The 22270-nt window shown below is 34.9% G+C and overlaps 2 protein-coding genes across 9 annotated transcripts; both read right to left on the bottom strand.

The window, feature by feature from the left end:
• Positions 1-2601: 2601 nt before the first annotated feature.
• LOC113704503 (uncharacterized) lies at positions 2602-15252 on the bottom strand. 8 transcript variants are annotated; one of them, XM_072062061.1, is made up of 4 exons: positions 15014-15252; positions 12794-13182; positions 5068-5229; positions 2602-3463 (listed from the first exon to the last, which is right to left on the bottom strand). In XM_072062061.1, the coding sequence occupies exons 2-4, from the start codon at positions 13034-13036 to the stop codon at positions 2807-2809; spliced, it is 1062 nt and encodes a 353-aa protein (XP_071918162.1). In that variant the 5' UTR covers positions 13037-13182; positions 15014-15252; the 3' UTR covers positions 2602-2806. The 8 variants fall into 8 exon arrangements, with proteins under 8 accessions (XP_071918162.1, XP_071918163.1, XP_071918160.1 ...); XM_072062062.1 differs by having other exon boundaries at positions 15059-15252; XM_072062059.1 differs by having other exon boundaries at positions 5068-5247; positions 12794-13092; positions 15014-15246.
• A 5425-nt stretch (positions 15253-20677) lies between these two features.
• Positions 20678-21805, bottom strand: LOC113705041 (NDR1/HIN1-like protein 12). Its single transcript, XM_027226905.2, has one exon. The coding sequence runs from the start codon at positions 21637-21639 to the stop codon at positions 21046-21048; it is 594 nt and encodes a 197-aa protein (XP_027082706.1). The 5' UTR covers positions 21640-21805; the 3' UTR covers positions 20678-21045.
• Between the last annotated feature and the right edge of the window lie 465 nt (positions 21806-22270).

Genomic DNA, 22270 nt, shown 5'->3' with positions numbered 1-22270 from the left:
TAAAGTTAAGAGAGAAATAGGTAATAGCATTAGCATGAAATATTTGCAGGAGAGGAGGGCGAGGGAGAGGGGTAAAGTGCTAAGAATCCTTCGTACAATGGAAATGAGAAAGACAAAAGCTACAAACTCAAGTGATCCTCTTTAGTAAGAGGGATGGCAAGGGAACCGGCTTTGAAACAAGGAAGCCCTCTCCCGTCCCCGTCTTGTGCAGTCAAAATTCCTCCATCGCGCCTCCTTCCTCACTTGGGGTGTCAATGAGTTGGGTTTGGATTCACACCTGGCTCGGATCCGATAATTTTTTTAAAGTTTGGATTGAAAAATAATTTTGATATCCGGGTCCAAACCATAACCGTTTACTCTAACAAAAAACGAGTCGGATATAGAATGTAGGATTCCGACCCGCATCTGATCCGTACCCGAATAATATATTAATAATTATAAAATATAAATATTTTTAAATACACTTTTTTATCAAATTAACAATTTAGTAATGACTTTGTAAATTGATTTGGGGTTAGTTTTGGATTAACTATTGCAAATTATTGTGATTTAGTTTTGTAATTTGATTTGTTTAAGTTTGGAGATTAGATTTGTGATTGGTTTTGGATTTAATTTTGAAATGTTTAAATTCAGACCTTTTCTCCGAGTAGATTCAGATCTGACCGGGACCCGTCAGACTCGGTTCCGAAACTCTAAGCTCAAGACCCGTCGGGTATCGGATTTGAAATTTTTAATTCCGGTCCGAAACCTAACCCATTGACACCTCTATTCCTCACTCTCCCTAATCCACAATCCATATAGTGGCAATAACAACAATATTGTTGATCATTCTTTTGAATTTTTAAGTGAATATTCAATGTAAAATCAAGTTTAAAAATTACTTAAGATAATTTGAATCATTTTCCATCGTCTCTTGGATCCTTCTTTTTCTGCATCATTTTCTCATGCCATTCACCTTTCACATACAAAAGTGGATACTCGTATCTCTTCATTACAAGTCTGAAACAAGATACAATACCTACCCTAAAAGAAAAATCAAGTAGACTAAAACAAAGTTGACAAAGAAATCTCTTGATGTAATAATATGAGAAGACCATAAAAACAATGATAGGGGAAAAACAAAAAAGAACCATGATACACTTGAGTATCAAGTAAAAACATCGACTTTATGTTCTTAGATTGGTAAATGTCAATGCCAATGCCAAATCCCCTCCGTCACAGGGTGATGTTTTTTAACCAAAGGAACTAAAATTTATCATTCATCAATGGCATGAGAAACAAGTTAACATTCCTATAGCTCCACGCAAAACAATGAACTTGGGCAGTTAATGACTCATTTACAAATATGAAGTACTTATTCTACTATAGTATAGTAATCACTTACAGAAATGTTGGGCTTTGATCCAATAGTTAGGGAGAGTTTCTTAGAGCTCTCCGTATACGAGCTAGAAGATGTGCTTTAAGAGAAAGAATAATATTACTTCCATTCATTAAAAAATCTAGAAAATATAATAATTTACTTATCCAATCTGGGGGATTACTTCTTGTTGAATTTACTAACTATTTATTACTTGTGTTTGAAACAATTTTGTGTTAGAAAACTCCACTCACCATTAGTCCCTTATTGATGGGGAAACACCTTCGGAAATGCTTCTAGAGAGTACAATAATACACTTTTATGATTTGGAGGATCACTTGTTATTGAATTTACTAACTATTTATTACTTATGTTTGAAACGATTTTGGACCAGAAAACTCCACTCGTTATTAGTTTCTTATTGATGAGAAACACCTTCGGAAATGATTGTAGCGTGTGGAAATTAAGTACAAATAGGCTAATTGCTATGCATAACTTACACCTGATAGTTTTTTTTTATCTCTGTGTTTTCATTTTTAATGCAAGTGAGAAGGTTCAAACTCGATAACTCTCACTTACACTTCCTCCTCCAATTCACTCAACCCATCCTTCCCCCTTTATGTCCTTTGTTGATTAGAAAACTGCAGAGCCAATTTCTCTCTCGCTTACACTTCCTCTTCCAATCCACTCAACCCATCCTTCCCCCTTTATGTCCTTTGTTGATTAGATTATGTCCTTTGTTGATTAGAAAACTGCAGAGCCAATTTCTCTCTCGCTTACACTTCCTCTTCCAATCCACTCAACCCATCCTTCCTCCTTTATGTCCTTTGTTGATTAGAAAACTGCAGAGCCAATTTTCAGTGTGGCCAGCTTGGGAAGCTACCTCCACCTAGCACTTTATAAATTATAAAGCGTCCCGACAATAAAATCCCGGAAATTGCCTCCCCCTAGCACTTTATAATTATAAAGCATCCCGGCAATAATCCCTCAGAAGACTGATTTTCAACAAAGGTTCAAATTAATCTCTCCCCTAAAAAACTTGTTAAAGTCCTGAAGACAAGTATAGAAGAAGATTTTTACCTCAGAATAGAAAATAAAAAAAATTTCTTCAAATCATGATATGTTCTTGAATGAAAATGATTATAAAAAAATGCCCTAATGGAAAATCTATCAGCATTTTCCTAGTTAATTCTTTCATCTAAACCAAAGTGATAGCAAACTGAAATGTTAAAATCAGCATAGTCTAACGGAACTTTACATGCAGCATTTTCATTTAACAATTTCATTCAGGCAGAAGCTCTAGGAACCCTTGCAAGTAACCTGTCAAGAGACACTATGTACACAGACAAAAGACTGCTCCAAGAACAATTAAGCCCAGAACAGTCGACCTACGTACAAAACGACTATCCAGATTCCATATGCATACACAGCACATCAGACCCACAAAGCCTAAGTCAGAAAAGCAAGAAACCAGGTTACCATCTTTTGTGAGGCATGAAAGACAAAAGGAGCTAAAGCATCAGCAAATACTGGTAGCATCGGGCATGTCACCATGCCCAGCATAAAACAATTGAGGCTTAAGAGAGCTACTGCAACAACTGCATGTTTGTTCTTAATTGTGGAGAAGAACCGGAGCACACACATAAGAGACATGATGACGACAACAAAAAGAGCAAGCACAAGAGGCATGCACGGTTCTCTGGCTTCCCACACAATCATTCCAACCAAAAGTGACCATACTGCACTGAAAGAGCTGCGAGAAAGAGCTTCACGCCTCCTTTGTTCTAGAACATTGTCCATACTGAAATTCGGAGTCATTGTGTCTTGAAAAGATGGATGGATAAGCCCACAAGCTTCTGACCGAACTTTGCTTGCACCAGACATTTCAGATTTACTTCCTTTTCCATCCTTCCACTTATCCTTGCATCTCATATTGTCACCTTTGACACCATTTCCCTTGTAATGGGATCTCAACAACGGAATCCAAAACTTAAGTGCATTCTTGACAGTTTGGCTAATCTGACCTTCATCTTTACTTCTGCTGCACCAAAATGCTTTACCCTGGACTTCCTTTAACTGATTATTTTCAGCCTCCAAATCCTTCAGCTGCTTGTAATAACAAGAGCAATCCATCATCCAGTGCAATTTGTAAATGTCATTCAGCAAAGTGTTACGTATTTTTATCAAAACTATTTTATGAAGCAACTGATCAGGGTCTGAGGCCTGTCTTGGTTTGGTTGGCCTAGATCTGGCCTTACAGCTTAGCACTATATCAAAAACTTGCACAATGTGGTACACTTGGAAAGTTTTTGTGACAATTTTCCCAATTTGGAAAAAGAAGCAAAGCAAATAAATATGGATCCAAAATGGAATTACTTTCACAATTTGGATCACAATTTGAAAAAGAAGCAAATAAATATGGATCCCAATTTGGAAAAATATGGAATTACTTTCACAAGCATCATTGGACTTGTTTACTAAATTTTAACAGGAGAAACTTAGTCAAACTCTCATATGGTCATACCATAAATTAATATTAATCTATGGACACTCATTTAAACTCTGTATAAAGGGAATAGCACATAATTCTTAAGTTGTTGGAGAAAACCTACTCACGCTCTTCTAGTCAACTTTGAAATGCCAAAAAGTTAATACTCTTCTAGCTTCTACAATTGATTGGCCGGTAACACAATATTCTTCAAAAAGAGATATGAATGAGACACATTTATGCATCTAGTACAAACGTCTAGGCCTAGTCTGATCATATGTATCATACTAACCAATTGTTCAACCCTAGTTTACTGTGTCTGATTGTGGTCCTACTTTAATAGGTTGAACAAAGGAGGGAGGCAGTAAGTCTGATCTTGTCCGGTTAACAGGGCATTTTTAGACATATTTTTAGATTACCTTTTCCTCCTAAGTATGATACAGCAGCTTATTGGGTTAGCAGCAGGGAAGCAAAGGTTCAAGAATCTAATTGCAATTATTTTCTGGTACAGCAAGACCTTCCTTTCACAGTTTTACAAACATGGAATTAATGATCATAATTCAGTTAAATTTCCAAAGTTCACTATCAAAGTTTTTATCTCTGTTGGGAAAATTAACATTTCTTGCGTACTTCTGCCTTTTTCGGTTGTTAAGAGGAAACTAATATGCACATATAAAAAAAATGCACATATTAATTCCTTTTCATAGGCTTATTGTACTATGCTCATGAGTCTGTCAGCCATGCAATAAACTCTGTTGCCCTCGTTAGGATCATTTTGTAAACTGTGTTGTAAGTGGATACTTTCAAAACTCTCTTAGCAATGCCTGCACTTGATTATCAAATATAACAAATGAAATGTCATCATAAGAACCCAAGATGTACAGAATTTATAGTTCTTATTTAAATACTCATCTATCAAAAAGCTGGCTAGAAAGTGAATACGCACAAGTCTGTAAGATAGACAAAGGCAAGTGTTAATAAATTTGTAATGCATTTCTATGGTGATTGTGATCAAAGGTCATTTTCATCTCAAGGATCTCTTACATACATCAGCCAACCACCTAAAAAAATATCACAAGAAAGATTTTTCTAAGTCATAGTTCAGTATGTAAATATTCTCAAAAGCATGCAAGATCGTATATGATTTTTCCAAATATGCATAACTTGCAGCAAACTGCACATGGCATCAAATTTTGAACTCACACAAAGATCAACAATTTACCTCACCCTCTAGTAGCTCCATTTTGGAGATTGCCTCAGCATGTTCATCTTCAACTTCTGCTAAGAGGGCCTCCATCAGCCGACGTTCTTTAATGGCCAACTGCAATTGTTCCTCAAGTTTCTTTGTATGCCAAATCATGTTCTCCAACTCAATTTGCAAATCCTGTATGCGTATCTCCAGCTACATTATGCTGTTCTCACATCAGTAACAGAGAATACTACGATAACAACACATGCAATTGGAAATGGTTATACTTCTTATCAAGATAGGCAATACTAATGAACAAAAAGCATTGGCAGGTGTAAAACATCAGTAGATGGTCATTCTAGCTGCTATCCAGCTTTCCATTTTTCCTCATACGCATTAATCAACTAAGAATGTGAGTTTGAATGAGAGAGACAGACAAAGTGTTGGAAATAGAGGTACAGAGAGTGCAAGAAAGGTCTGTGAGGAGAAATTGGAGGAGACGTTGGGAGCAAAGCACCAACAGAAAGCTGGTACTCTATAATATGAAGCAACTGGCTCTCTTTAAATTCCTCTAGTTTATGCTTTATGTGTAATGTGGAGTTTGACAAATTGAGAAGTTAGACCTAAAGAGCTTTCATCAAGCATGACAATTGGAAAGCAGCAGTAGTTTTGTTCAGAAATCTGCAAATTGTCTGCCAGGGCTTAAATACTTGTGGATGAACGTGTGAGAGAGGGGAGAAATAGACAGACAGACAGATAGACACATAACAGAGATAGGTAGGTAAATGCAATGCAAAGAGAGAGATAGAGAGAGATAGAGAGAGACAGAGAGAGAGAGAGAGAGAGAGAGAGAGAGAGAGAGAGAGAGAGAGAGAGAGAGAGAGAGAGAGAGAGAGAGAGAGATGGGAAAGGGAAAAAAAAAACTATTTGTGACTGACCAGAGGCAATGGCACCTACAAATGGAGTTGGTGGAATCCTCATGCAGGTCCTAACTTGACAGTGTCTTAAAATTGACTGTTAGTTTTTTCCTGCTGGAATTATGACTATCTATCCAACTTTGGCTCAACAAGACTCTCTAGAACAGTGTCTAGGTGTCGATGATGTTTAACAATGTTTTTTTGACTAACTAGGTGTTTGAAAAACTGATGGCTTTTATGACCTAGGTATCAAAACTAAGCTGATCCAGAGATCATGAATTCTTCAAGGACAAGTGGATGAAAGGTAGATGAAGAGAAGGCATCATCCAAATGGATTGCAATTTCGACAATTCTTAACTTCCAAAAGCTTTCCAGTTTTTAAGCAAGATTATTATAGAACAACATATATAGCATTTACGCAAGTTCTTGTTGCTATTCTGGTGTTAAAAATGGGAAAAGAGGGACTAAACACTAATGCAAAACAAATCTTCACGATTGATTTCTATTCTACTTAATCTCTACAGTAGTTTATATACTCAAATTATCCAATACTTCTAAATCAGAAGTTTTAGGTTTCCATTTCATTGTACTTTTTAAACTGCAATATTGTGGAGCTCTAGTTTCACTAGTTGGTTTCCTCTTTTATTCCCAGTCCCCAGCATAGAAGTCTGCCACTTGACATAAAAGAGCCTCCACATTACTCCACAGACAAAATATATAATGATCTTAGAATGTAGAATCGGACAACTGATGCATTCTTATACATGTTAGGTTAAAAATTGCACTTGCTGCAGGGATGGATGTAACTAGTGCCTGTGGGAATAAGAGTAAACTCCTGCTATTGAAAAATAAGAAACAGAAGATAGTACTTGAAAATGGCAAGGAAAGCTATAATGAGAGAAAGAAAGGAGTCAAGAGATGTCTCATAACCATAACAAACAGCCTTTGCTTAACTCTTGGCTCCCACAATATAAAAAATCAGTAAAAGTGCTTACTGCTTCGCTACCACCAGCTACTCATCTGACAAGGCACAACTCTAGCTGCCCAAGAAAATCTAAGAGTTGCACATGCCATCCATCCATCCATGAAAGCAACAAAATAATAATAATAATAATAAAAACTGATGTTTTAATCCTTAGGTATCAGTTAAACAAGGATGTATTAATTAGATTAAAGCTGTCCTAAAAAACCAATAAGCACAACCACTGGAAAGAAAACTCAGTGAGAAAGGGAAGTAGAACTGTCATTCTGAAAATTGATATTCCCATTGAAGAAATGTGCTTTCAAGGATGCCAGGTCCATCTAATCAACCTTATAAGTTGTCAACTGGTATTTTGGAAGGAAAACATCTAGTCACAGTATTATGAGTGACCAACTAGTATTTATAGGAGTACAAACCTAACAAACTATTTACAAGAATACCCTTACTAATTTATTATCTACAAGAATACTTATATTCTCTTGACACTCCCCCTCAAGTTGGAGCATATATATCATAAGCACCCAACTTGTTACAAATGTATTTCACCCTAAAACCCCCTAAACTCTTGGTAAACACATCAGCCAATTGATCTACAGACGGTACATGAGATGTCTTGATGACCCCGTCAAGCAATTTCTCTCGAATGAAATGACAATCAACTTCAATATGTTTTGTCCTTTCATGAAACACTGGATTAGACGCAATATGAACAGCCGCCTGATTATCACACACTAAATTCATAGGCTGTTTATGCTCAAACCCAAGTTCCAGTAATATGCTCTTCAACCAAACCAACTCACACACAGTGTGAGCCATAGCGCGGTATTCAGATTCTGCACTTGATCTGGATACAACTGTTTGCTTCTTACTCTTCCACGACACTAAATTACCACCAACAAACACACAATATCCTGTAGTCGATCTTCGATCTGAGGCAGAACCAGCCCAATCTGCATCACTATATCCTTCAATATCAGTGTGTCCATGATTTTGATACAGCAACCCTTTTCCAGGAGCACTCTTAAGATATCTGAGAATCCGTATAACAGCATCCCAATGACTAGTACGAGGGGTATCAAGAAATTGACTCACAACACTCACTGCAAACGAAATGTCAGGTCTCGTTACAGTGAGATAATTTAATTTACCCACAAGTCTTCGATATTGCTTAGGATCATCAAGTAATGCACCTTGATCTCCTGCTAATTTCACATTTGGATCCATAGGAGTATCCACAGGTCGGCAACCTAACATCCCAACTTCACTCAACATATCGAGTACATATTTTCTTTGACATAAATAAATCCCATATTTAGACCGAGCTACCTCAATACCCAGAAAATACTGTAGATGACCTAAATCCTTTGTCTGAAAGTTTGCCTGCAGATTGGATTTAAGTTTCTGAATCCCCACAACATCATCACCTGTAATCACAATGTCATCCACATAAACAACTAATAAAATTTTACCAGCATTAGAATGCCGATAAAATACAGAGTGATCTACTCCACATCTTGTCAGACCGAACTCCATGACAACACTACTAAACCGGCCAAACCAAGCCCTCGGAGACTGTTTCAATCCATATAAGGATTTTTTCAAACGACAAACCAACCGCGGATTCTCCCCCTGAACAACAAATCCAGGAGGTTGTTCCATATATACCTCTTCTTTCAAATCTCCATGCAGAAATGCATTTTTCACATCCAACTGATGCAATGGCCAATTATAAGTGGCTGCCAAAGAGATAAGAAGACGAACAGAGGTAATCTTTGCAACAGGAGAAAAAGTTTCTAAGTAATCTACTCCATACACCTGAGTAAATCCTCTAGCTACCAGCCGAGCCTTCAATCTATCAATAGAACCATTAGGCTGCACTTTTATAGTGTACACCCATTTACAACCAACAACAGGCTTACCTGAAGGACGAGGGACAAGATCCCAAGTACCATTTTGTTCCAAAGCAGACATCTCTTCTTGCATAGCTAATCTCCAACCAGGATGATTAAGAGCATAGGTAATAGACTTAGGAATGGAGATAGAATCAAGGGAAGCAACAAAAGAAGAATATGACATAGAGAGACGAGAATAAGAAACAAAATTAGAAATAGGATGGGAAGTACAATGTCTCTTACCTTTGCGTAAAGCAATGGGAAGATCTAACTCAGAGGAGGGCGTCATACCTGGATTGGAAGATTGAGAATTAATTGGTGAAGTGCGTGGCATATCAGGAACTTTTTCAACCATGGAACGACGAGAGTAAACTTGAAGATGAGGACGAGATAATCGAGCTATGGAATCTGGTGGACTAGATAACTCAGGTAATAAAGGGGAAGGGACTGGTAAAACAGGAGAGGAAAAAGAGGGACACTGGTCTAACTCACAAGACATACTTTGTTTGATAAAATACGGAGTGGATTCAAAGAAAGTAACATCAGCACAAGTAAAAAATCGATTTAAAACTGGACTGTAACATCTATACCCTTTTTGCGCTCGTGCATATCCTAAGAAAATACACTTAATAGCACGAGAATCTAATTTATCCACCCCGGGAGCAAGCTGATGAACAAAGCAGACACATCCAAAAATACGAGGAGGCAATTTAAACACAGGTTCATGAGGAAAAAGAATGGAGTGAGGTAATTGACCTTCAAGAATATTAGATGGCATGCGATTAATTAAATAACATGCAGTTAGAACTGCATCACTCCAAAATTGTTTGGGCACATTCATGTGCAACAACAGTGTTCGAGCAATTTCGATTAAATGTCCAATTTTCCTTTCAGCAACTCCATTCTGTTGTGGAGTGTGAGGACAAGAGGACTGATGAATAATACCAGACTTAGTCATAAAGGTATTAAAAGGAGTGGAAAAATATTCTTTCGCATTATCACTGCGAAGTATACGCACAGGCACACCAAATTGATTCTTTATTTCTGTAACAAATGCACAAAAAATGGAATATAATTCTGAACGATCTTTCATTAAATAAAGCCATGTAACTCTGGAAAAATCATCAACAAAGACTACAAAATATTTAAAACCTAACTTTGAAGTGACTCGACTAGAACCCCAAACATCAGAATGAACTAACAAAAAGGGTTCAGAAACCCGTTTATTGACTTTAGGAGCAAAAGAAACACGATGATGCTTTCCTAACTGACAAGACTCACATTCTAACGAAGATAATTGATTCAAAGTAGGAACCAACTTTTTCAAATTTTGTAAAGACGGATGACCTAAACGACAGTGAATTTCAAGAGGAGAAACAGTAGCAGGACATGCTATCGGACCATTAAAGTTGAGAAAGTAAAGACCATTATGCTCATGCCCTCCACCAATCGTCCTCTTTGTCTTCAAATCCTGAATGACAACGGAATCAGGAGAAAAAGTAACTGTACACTGTAGAAATTTAGTGAGCTTACTAACAGACATTAGATTAAATGGTAAATTGGGTACGTAAAGAACAGAAGACAGCGGAAGTGATGGATTAATTTCTACAGTGCCTAGTCCTTTAACTTTAGTGGTAGATCCATCAGCTAAAGTAACATGAGGAAAGGGAGTAGACTCTTGAAAATTAGAAAAAATTTTAGAGGTACCTGACATATGATCAGTAGCCCCGGAGTCAATAATCCATGAGTCATTACCTTTTTGTGCTAAAGAAGCAGAGGGAAGAGATGCGTGACTTGTAGTTTGGTACTGTAAGAATTTAACATAATCTTCCTCGGATATAATAACAGTTTTCTGGGACCTATGTGCTGAAGAACTTGATTTAACTTGATCAGTGGTAACCCCATTAGCAAAACTTTCAACCATAGCGAATAGCACTTCAAACAAAACAGCAATCAAAATTCGCTATAAACAGTGCGCCGTGAACAGTGCGCGTGAATAGTACCGGGGTGAACAGTATCGCGTGAACAGTACCGCGTGAACAGTGCGCGATGAACAGTATCGCGTCAAGACTTTTGCTAGATGTTTAACCCTAACCCTAGGACTTTTGCTCTGATACCATGTCAACTGGTATTTTGGAAGGAAAACATCTAGTCACAGTATTATGAGTGACCAACTAGTATTTATAGGAGTACAAACCTAACAAACTATTTACAAGAATACCCTTACTAATTTATTATCTACAAGAATACTTATATTCTCTTGACATAAGTATTCACCAGAATACACAGACTGCATAACAGCTTATTAGACAAATCCAACTAGATCTTGCTCCTCAAATATTGGTCTGACTATAGCTTGATGTTTCTCTTTCTTTTCCACTTCTCCCTCTACTAAATAACAAGTGAATACTTCAACACCAGTTATCCAAAAGTATGAGTTAATGATATGAAATCATTAAAAGATCAGTGGCAGAATGAATCAGATGTGGGGTGTTAGAGAACAGGACTAGACAATTGCCAAACAACAATTGGGGCATACTGCTTCCAAGCTACTTAAATTTTTCTGTCACACCCTTGAACTGGTTTTACCTCACATGGTTGCATCTAATACTTTGGCAAACACGCTGTAAACCAGTGACTGAGTTAAAAAAGACAACACATATAGTCCTATCCATGCCATCCTAACAACTCACACAAGAGCAGATGCAAATCCTGACACTGAATGTGTAAAATTTGACTGTTGCGACTGATTGATACTCTTTTGCAGAAGTTGCCTTACTCAATTTGTCCTCCATCAGCTTCTCACGTCTTTTAGTTCTTTGATAAGTGTAACAAGGCAGAATCTCATGCATGAGTTTCTTCATGCTCAGACAACCACATTAACTTCATACTGTCCAGATGCTCATTGACAAACTGATTTGATGTAGCTTCATGCTAAAGACTAAGAAGATTACTGGTATAATCAATGTCAAGTGGCAGAAGTTCTAAGGGCAATATCTGGTTCCATTGAAGTGACTTAACACTACATGCGAAGATTACAGATTTTCTAATCCATGAATAAGATTTTGAGATGATTCATTCTTTACAGTATTGGACAAAAGCTATCAATTGGATAGCAAATCTAGAACTGCATTTCTCAAGTGAAAGGTAAAATGAAGCATATTCAAACAAGCAAGTGAAGGGAGAAACTTTGATTCTCCTTCAAATGATTTTACTCAGAAATAAAAGCGAATTGTGAATACAAACTGAAAGCATGCTGTAAAAAATTTTGAAGATTTGGTACTAAGGAAAATGATTCATACATGAAAGTTTACTGTCCATAAATAATTTCATCTTTTGACTACCTTCTTAACTCGTTCCGTAATCCACTGCATTCAGGTATATAACACAAGTAGACTGAGCGAGCTGTAGATATTTTAATTCATTGACTGAAAGATTATCCATTAAGTTGACATTCCTTGACACCTTTACCAGCAGATGTCAGGAATTCTTGAATATAAAGAAGACCCTATGAGGTTAAAGAGTCAGAGATGATTAGTAATGGAGCAGTAGACCAGCATCCAAAAGAGGAAATTTTAGGGGAGTGGCAAGGAAGGAGGAAGGTAAAGACCAAGTACATGAAGATATGTCAAAACTATGTTCCTTCCTGGAATTAGGATATATTGCTGAATTTATTAACTTAAAACCGACCTTAGACCAATTTTCTGTCTTCAGTTTTGTTTCCTTTTTCTGTTATAAGGCCACTAGACGTCCTGGGGCTTAGCATGGATTTTATGTTCTGCTCAAAATTTTAGGATAATGTAAAACTAGAGAATACTAAACATTGGATGACCAAACAAGAAGCCTATCAAATTTTCTAACCTTTACTAAATACTTAAAGATAGGAAGAACCCTTTAGCTGACAGTTGAACCAAGTCTTACATATTATAGATGCCTGAAACAAATAAAATTGAAAATATTAAACTCACCAGTTTTTCCTTTTGCAGTGCAGTCAAAGCTCGCACTGGAATTGACAAAATAGCAATTGCCCAAATTGTGACACTCCAAAGGATTTTCAATTGGAAATTGATACCAGCTCTCAACAGCTCAATCCAAGTCTGGATTACTATGCAAATGCTTCTCAAACAAAATAGACAAAATAGTTTAGCCAGTGACAAAGGCTTTGTCACCAAAACAAATGTTGTACGTGTGAGGTCAAGTAACAATGCCATTAGATCTAACGCTATGCTCCAAATCTAATGCACTTGCTGTAGTAGTTGTACATCATCTGCATTAAAACAAAGTTAACCATAACATATTCAGAGCATAGGTAGCTCTTTTATCTTTCGAGCAGTATTGTATACAACAAATTGGGTGCCTGCAAGTAAAGATTGAGCATTCAATTACCAAAGTAAAAGCTCAAAAACCACAAGGTACACAATCAGAGATAACAAAGCAACACTTTCATTAAAAAATGCAGAAACCAAGAAATGACTTGCAACCATGAAAGGGGAATGGAGAAAAATCAATGGGATCATGATATACTCAAGCGATTAGAAGTAAAAGTTAAGCTATAACAGCAATCTCTACAGGATAAATGCATAAACTACCAGTTTATGTCTGCCTTAATTGTAACTTAATACCATATCAGCACAAATTCACATGATGCAACCAATTTTCAAAGATTGCTTTCTTTATTTTTTGGTCCTATTAATGGGTGAAAGCATCACAATCGCACAAGCAATGATATCTTCACAGCTTCTAACCTCCTTGGTTCCCAATAGTTAATGCCATTGCACCTTTGACTTTCCTTTCTCATCTTTCTTTTTAAAAATTTATCTTTGGCTTGGCTAACGGTTCATTTAAGAGGTTTGCAAATCTATACAAGTACAAAATGATCAATTTAAAATTAAAAAAAATTTTCTTCAATCACCATCCATTTCCAAGAATATGTATGTTATATTAAGGTCTATGTGAGATTAAAAAATCATCTTTCCGACACAGGTTTTTAATCCTCTTTGAGTTTACATAGAAGTGTAAACATTCTACTTTACCACGTTCATTCAAAGGAGCTATCATGCTACTCAAAATTTTCTGGCTAAATTTGCTTACTTCCTCCATATATTGAAGTATCCATCAAAAGTACCTTACAATTTTATAATCCTATCACTTATAATTTCTTCAAATGCTCCCTTTCAGTGAAGTGCTACAGGTTTGCAGCCTCCAACAATATTTTTTCTCCCAAAATGTTATTATAATTAAGTACAAGCATTGTCCTTTGGCGAAGTATATTGATTTTTTATAACCACAAAAATCATCACTCGGCCGAAAATAGATCTGTCAAGTGTAGAAGGATGCATTGAGAAAATAATACTTTGGCCTCAGTACCCTGTCCCTTACACAAAAGAATCAAATTGAATTTCTGCATTGAAAAATCAGAATAATTCATTTATAACACAAAGGTACCAACGGTTTGAAATTTTCACAATTCTCTCTCTTATGCCTTAAAATAAATATGTAAATACTAACATGAAAATCTTAAGTTGCTTATTCATTTTTCATTTCTTTGGACTCCAATGTATCCCTTGAACAGCAACAATAACCCCAGATGTTCAGGCAGTTTTGTCAGGTTCTGTCTTGTCAAAGAGCATTGAAAAATTACAAAGTGAAAATTTTGCCACTAATACATGTTTATCCTCTTGACAGGCAAGAGCAAAAATAAATAAATAAATAAACAAATAAATGAATAATTTAAATTTTCAACACCAACAGGTGGTGGAGATGGGATTTAAACCCCCCCCCCCCCTTCCTCCCAAAAAAAACCGAATAAAGAAGAAGAAGAAGAAGAAGATGATTAAAAAAAAACTTCTAAAATTCCTCGTTTTACCCTCTCTGACTTCAAATAAATTTCAATGTCAAGTCCCTAAAATTCTGCCCAAGCTTCTTACCTTTTAGGTGTAAAAACTTATCTACGTTAGACCTTTGGATAATCTCAGACATGTTAATCTAACAAGAAGCCAGGAAAAACACAATATAATCCTAGAGAAAGTTTAATAAAATCCCACAACCACAACTTCATCAAGGACCCTTTACAACCAAATATATACAAACACAAATCATAGCAGAAATGAGCTATTAAACATGCATGTTGTTGGCTCATCAACAAAACACAAAATTTAAAAAAAAGGCAAAAAAGAATGTATATATACGTCAGCAGTTGTAGAGAGTCAAGTGGGGAGAGAACTGTTGCTCACTGTAGTGCTGAAGAAGAAGCTTCCAACTGAATTGGATTGAACTAAACTGAAAAGAGAGATTTGGGAAGTGACATTGACTAACTGGAGAGTGAAAAAAAGGGTAAAGACTAAAGAGGATAAAAGAAGATCAGAAGGGAAGTGGCGAAACGTGGGATTAACATGAGCATGACACGTTGAAGCTGACTCACTCTCGGAACGTTTGAAAAATTGGTGCAGGTGGAGGTGGGAATGTGGATGTGGGATTAATAAGGGAATCTAGCCGATATCTTTAATCTACTACTACTACTACTTTTTTTTTTTTTGGGTTGGACGGCAACATTTTAGTATTTTACGACTACTCTTGATAGGAATCGTTTGAATTGCGATATTAATTATTTAAGTGTTTTAAAATATATTATATAAATATATAGTTTAAATAATATGTTATATAAACTTTTTAAAATATATTTATCTCTTTATTTAACTCGCAATATAGAATAAAATGATTAAATTTAATATTTTATTTTTACATAACACAAGTCATTCTGAAAACATCAAGTTTGAACTTTTGTTAAAAATACTTTTAATATAAAAAATTTCATTTCTAATTTTATGGGATGATATTCAGTAAATTTCTTAAATGTACTTTTAGCACTCAAAAATATTTTTTTCTTTTATTTACCAAAAACGCTACAACCCTAAGTGGAGTCTTAATCTCTGTTTTGAAACTCGGACTGGACCGGTCGGTCGAACCGAGAATCGGTCAAGTGTCTGGTCCGAATCATGGTAAAAAATCGGAAATTTAAAGCCCGGTCAAAGCCGGTCAAAAACCGGGTTTGATCGGGAAAAAATTGGTTTTTCCGGTTTGATGGGCATTTTTTTTAAAAAAAACTCAATTTTTTCAATATTATGTTTTGGCCCCCTAAATTGTTAAAACTTATTAATATACCTCAAATATTTCATACTTTATAAATATTGTCTTAAAATTTGATGTTATTTTTCAATTAAATTCATAATTTCAATTCTAAACTTGTTAATATTTATTAAATAACATAAATTGCTACTTGATTGTTCTAATTTCTTTGTATTTTCTTGTTAAATATATTTGAAACATCAAATATATATGAATATACCTTTATTAATATTAACATATTATTAGATATTTTATATATAATATTTTAAATTTTAAATAATTTTTTATTTATGACGTCATCCGGTTCGACCCCTATCGACCCCCGGTCGAACCCATTGACCCCTGACCCCTGACCTCGGCCGAGTCGATACCCGGTCCGGTTCTGAAAACATAGGTCTTAATCTCTTATACTATGAGAGAATGGAATAGATCCAATTGAGCGTTAAAATCCCAGATAGGTGCACTATGGAACTCTTTCTAGATTTAAAAAGCCAAGAGTTTCTCGTGTTTGATGCACATTGCACGTAAGGAAATTTGATCCTTCAACGAGCGCCCTGAGATGGAGTTAGTGGCGCCATTGGACCAATGATCTACTTGTTTGTTAATCTCCTGCTCTGTAGTGACCCGTTTTAGGCTAAGAAATTTGGGATTAATTTTTTTTATTGTCTGTATAAAGATTTTGTTATACAAGTAAATTTAAATGAATGTCACATTATTACTATTAAAATTTTAAATTCACTTTTTATCCATGTGTCATTTATCTATGTTTGTTAGTGTAAAAAATCTTTACCCTAACAATGTATATAACATCAACTCAAAACATTTTAGTTGAAAATGACAAAATGAGAAGCTGGGTTCTTTTAGTTCTAAATTTTAGTCTTATTTTTTGTGCCCTTTTTTTTGGATACAGTCATAAGTTTTTATTTTTTTATATTTGTTAAAGATTATACATAACTCATAATTCTGCAATTAACACAATAGCTTATGTTCATTAAGTACAAATAACTCACACTTTGTTGGATAATTACGTAAAAATTGAACTATACTAGCAATTATCGAGACTTAGATTCAAGGCTTCAAACTCGAGGGGTTTTAAGTTTGACAATTAGAGCAAAATCTTATGTGTCCGTTAGTTGATCATAAGTTAATCATAAGCTATTTTTTGGGGATATTTTATTAGTTGGTTCAGTTTCATAACGGAATTAGATAAAAGTGATAGTTGTTTTACATTGTGTTTGTGCCCTTTTTTGACCTGTGTATCTATATGGTAAATTAAAATGTGTTTGTCTGCGCCACTAGTTATAAAGTGGGGTTTTTAAGTGCTAGTTTTTGGAAATTTTAAATAAAATTCAATGAGCTTTTCCTAAATGTTAAGGTGAAAAAATGTATTTGTTCTAAACTATTGATGTGAAAACTCTAACTAAAATTAAATTTTGAACAACGACCGCCTTGGGGCTAGAGGCAGTTAGAGCTCGTTTGGATTGTAAATTTTTTGTGTTTTTGTAGAAAAATATGTAACGATATTATGTATGTGAGTCAAAAAGTGATTAAAAATATGTAAAATTTTTTTTTTTTTTTTTTTTGTGAAAACTCACAATCCAAATAAGGCTCTATAAAATAAGCTAGCACTTAGGCAATATTTTTTTTAAGGCAATCGTTGCTCTAGAAGATATCTAATTATGGAAAAGTTTTCAATAAGCAGTAACTCGTTTATCCCTTTTCAATTGATAAAACATAAATCAATAATGCCATATCTGATGTCAGTCACATCTTATTTATTAGTTTCCTATATCTACATTTATTAGTTTTTGCTTTTGTACATTTTTTTCTTATTTTTCGTTTACATTTAATTTGTAATTATCTCCTCAACTAAAACCCTTATGTACATTTCTAAATTCATGGTTCGTGAGTGAAATTCATCATTCGGTATATAACTACAATCAAACCAAATTTCCAAATCGCTTCAACTAATGATTTATTAGCATCAATCGCAATGAGGGGCCAAAGATAAATAGTATTGCGAATTTAGAAAAATATCGAATAGATTAAATAGTTAATGGTATCGAGACACATAAAACAAGGAAGACGACAAAGAGGCAATGGAGGCAGACCCATTTCAATCACTTACATTTAGATCAACGCAGCAGCGATGCAACTACACATTATCCAAATCTATGTGTATTAAAGCACAAACAAGTCATTGGTGTAATTAAACTTTATAATTTCATAAAAAGGAGTGTCTATCGAGTACGTATTTAGGCACTCGTTAAAATGTATTTTAAGTGTCCGTTTTCTTGAAAAAGTGAAATTGATTAGGAAATGTATGTAAATGCATAAGAGAATAATAAATTATTAGTGTGTATATATATAGTAGGTTAAATATAATTTAATTAACGAATATTTATTGAGTATCCGTCATAAAAACCCTTCATAAAATACTCTTAATAGACATTGTACAACGTTAAGGGTTCTAATTAGAGATAACATTAGAAACCTCCTTTGAGATTTCTCCTAATATCATTTGACATTCTGAGATTTTAAGAATATCATTTTCCTCCCTTAATAATTGTAAAAAAGCTATATTAACCTCACTTGATACATAATTTACATATCAAATAAATGGAACTCAAAATATTTTAAAAAAGAAAAAATAAAAGTCATTTTCTTCTCTTTCTCATTTTTTCAACATTCTCTCTTATTAATTTTTTGGATGACTGTGCGATCTTTTATTTATAAATTATAGTAAATTGAAATTTATTTTTTTTTACTCTTTTTTTATTGTGATAGAGTGGGATATGATTTGTACAATCCAGAAAATTTCACCAAAATAATATAGGAGATAAATTTCATAAAACCATATAAATGGGGAGGCTATTTACACACATAAGAATATGTGTGGGAGAAGAGGAATAAATCAACTAATCACACATAAGAACAAGCTCTCTTATTTTCACTCTTGTCAAGTGACAATGATAATAAGACTCCCTTTATAGATTAGATGACTTGGTAAATAAGTTTTACAATTATAAAAAATTTTCTAATAAATTATCAATTCCTAAATAATAAAACTACTATAAGTTGACTCCAATAAAACTACTAAAAACATAACTTGACTAAAACACTGCTAAATAATAATTTAAAAACTTCTATTTTTAGACTTGATTTAGTATGCCAACATGATTTCTTTATTATTTTGAGTTGATTTTCATAATGAGCAGTACGATTTAAGGGCTTGGACATGACTTGAGAAGAAGTTGGGAAAAAAAATATAAGGTTCATACGAAATTGGTTTTGAGCAAATAAAGTTAAATTGGTGTTAGTGTATTTCTTTGCAAATATCCCTTTTTACTTGTCAAATTTATATTTTTTTGGACTATAGCATTGCAAATTTAACTGGGTAGTACTATTGGAGATTGTTTTTTAGATAATAGTTTTCTTGGAGTAAACAAAGTGGTTTAGGAGTATTTTTATTTAGTGAGCAAAAGGGTAGTTTAGGTTTTCAAATTTTGTTACACATATAAAAAAAACAAGGGAGGTAAGTGATATTTTTAAAGTTTTAGAGGTGCTTGGTAATATTAAGAGAAACATGAGGGGAAGTTTCTAATATTATCCCTTCTATTTAATTGATCTGAACATATTTTAAAGAACACGCCATTCAAAAGGAGAATTGGCTTCAAGTTCTTTACATAGTACATATTCTACTTGCTACTTGATATGCGTAATAAAATGGACGGTTATTCAATAGTCTTCTAAGATAAGCGAACTAAACCACATAATTCCTTTTTTTAGTTGTCGGGTTGTACTTTAGAACATGCTAAAATGGAATCTAGTATGCATTTGAAATAGTTATCCTTTTATGAAGCTTAGACTAAAATAAGATTCAGAAACACTTGAAAACCAATCAAAATGTTCAAGGATTTTATTGGAGTATCTTATAGTTTAGGGAATAAAAAGAAAATAACTAAAGTTTAAGGGCTTAAGGAGGAATTGACCGAGGCGATAAGAAAATAAATTGTTGCTCGCTGATATCTTCTTTCTGCAATTGTATGAAAGACTCAAAGCATTGGGTTGGGGATCTAATGCTTTAAACATAGAAAGCTTCAAGAAAAAGCATGCTTCTGCCTTTCTGGCCCTCTTTCTAGTAGTTTTGTTTTCCTCCTCTTTCATGAGATGTGTTTGGTAGTTTTTATGAGTTATATTATTAAAACAAAGTTGTGAAGAATAACGAAGCACAAAAACAGATTATTAAACAAACCTATTTCCTTACTTTGGCTCATAGTAGATGAAAACAAAAAGGTATCCGGCAGATTTAATAAAAAAGTATCAGATTAATATATTTGCTCATAATAAAAATTAGGTCACACCTGGCCATACTTGGTTTCCAAGTTCAAGTGTAAATTATTATTTCAAACCGTTTTCACTTTTCCTTCTTGTTGTCCAAAAATGACAAACTTGTTCTCTTGAAATTTCTTTTTTCACTTCACTAAATTCTAATAGCCAGACAAAGCCGAAGAAATAATGCCCAAAAAAGATTGCCAAAACTTGCCTTTTGAGTTAACTCTTTGTCAATATCGTCTATTCAATGAAAATTTCATATTTGTTCAGAGAAACACTGCATGTATAACATCAGCTTTTGCAAGTAAGATATATAAAAACAAAAATACAAAAAGGTAGTGAAATTACATGGTTAATAGAATGAAGAGCTCCTATAACTAGTCTACTTGAGCTATATTGAACTGCTCATAGCTTTGATTAATTATTCGACTAAATGGAACAAAGCACCTCAAAGATTGCCTTCATTACACTCTTTGATCATAGGAAGAAAAGCATCAAAAGCTAACCAAATTTTATTTTCCCTACACCCTTGAAGAACAAGAAACCCCTAAATCTGAAAATGAAATGACCTCAAGAAAAACACAAAATCCCATCTCAAAACTTACCTAGATGCACATAGCACAGCAATTTTTTGTTCTTGTTACCCTCAAAATGGCACTTTTGTAATCTTTTCTGAACCAAGGACAAGGACCTAAGTTACAGAGTAATTAATGCAAAACACCTTGGATTTAGCAAATAGCAAATGAGGAGTCAAAATCATTCATCTTGATTTGGTGCTACACTTTGGATATATAACATCTCCAATTTTGGGGAACTGAAGGTGGCAATCAAGATGCAACCAGAATTTGACGGAACCAAGCAACCCTACCCTCCATCGAGTCCTTGTGGTACCTTTCAAGTCGAAAACAATCAGGTTTTGGCTCAAAGACAAGAACACACTATTCTGTTCTTCCGGATCTAATGGGATTGGAGTTGATTCCACTTCAAACATCAAATCCACCGAGCTATTTTTGCCTACTTCGACAGGAAAATCAGCGCGCAACTGTGCTACCCTTACACCATGGAAACCTAGCAAAAACTTCGTCGCGTAAAAGGTTGCATGGGCTTTTGGATTATCATTCTCTGCCTTGATGAAGATGGTGGTCTTGACAGTGAGAATCCCAGCTTGATCGAAGTCGAGTCGGTCAAGTTGAGCGCTTGTTACGATCATTTGAGGCACCTTAGGCCGGATTACTATGTAACCGACGATTATAACGATGCCAGTGACTATGACGGCCACGCTTAAGAGGGCACAAAATATGGCAGCACACCAGATTAAAGGATTGGTGGGTCGTCGTAAACTGGGCCTTGGCATTGGAAGATGGTGGTGTTTCTGGAGAATGACAACATTCGGAGGAATGTGATGAAGAAGATGTTTATGGGTATTTTATGACGGTAAACTTGGAGCTGTGGAGATTGGGGAAATACTGAGACAGACACAACACATAGGGTTCTTGGCCTAATTTTGTGGTGATGGTTTTGGTATCTTCCTTTCCTAGAGATAAAGTTATCTTGATAACTCTTATGTTATATACTTCTACATGTAGGAAATGCAGCTACTTTTGCAATGAAAAGGTGAAATACCAAACTTGCAGTCCCTATGATCTTGTTTACAAAGTTAATTGGAACTCAGAATTTGGCTTTTTCACTTTTTGTTAACAGTTCACAAATAAAGATCATGGGATCATGTACTAGAAACTTCAAAGTATCCCGGGATCCGGAACAGGAAATTTTTTTTTTTGGGGGCGGGGTGGGGCGCTACCTTACGTAATTAAAAGGAAATGTAGGCTAGGGTCGTCGTTTTTAACTTACACATTGGACAATCTGATACAAAATTAAGGAATTTGGCTGGAGAAACTCGATGTGCTACAAATTCAGGAATTAGTGTGGTGATTTTCAACCTGACATTGTAAAATATTTATACAAGTTACTGCCCCTTTTAAATG

The sequence above is a fragment of the Coffea arabica genome, chromosome 8e (assembly GCF_036785885.1).
Source record: "Coffea arabica cultivar ET-39 chromosome 8e, Coffea Arabica ET-39 HiFi, whole genome shotgun sequence".
Lineage (NCBI taxonomy): Eukaryota > Viridiplantae > Streptophyta > Magnoliopsida > Gentianales > Rubiaceae > Coffea > Coffea arabica.
This window is presented reverse-complemented; position numbering and strand designations above follow the sequence as displayed.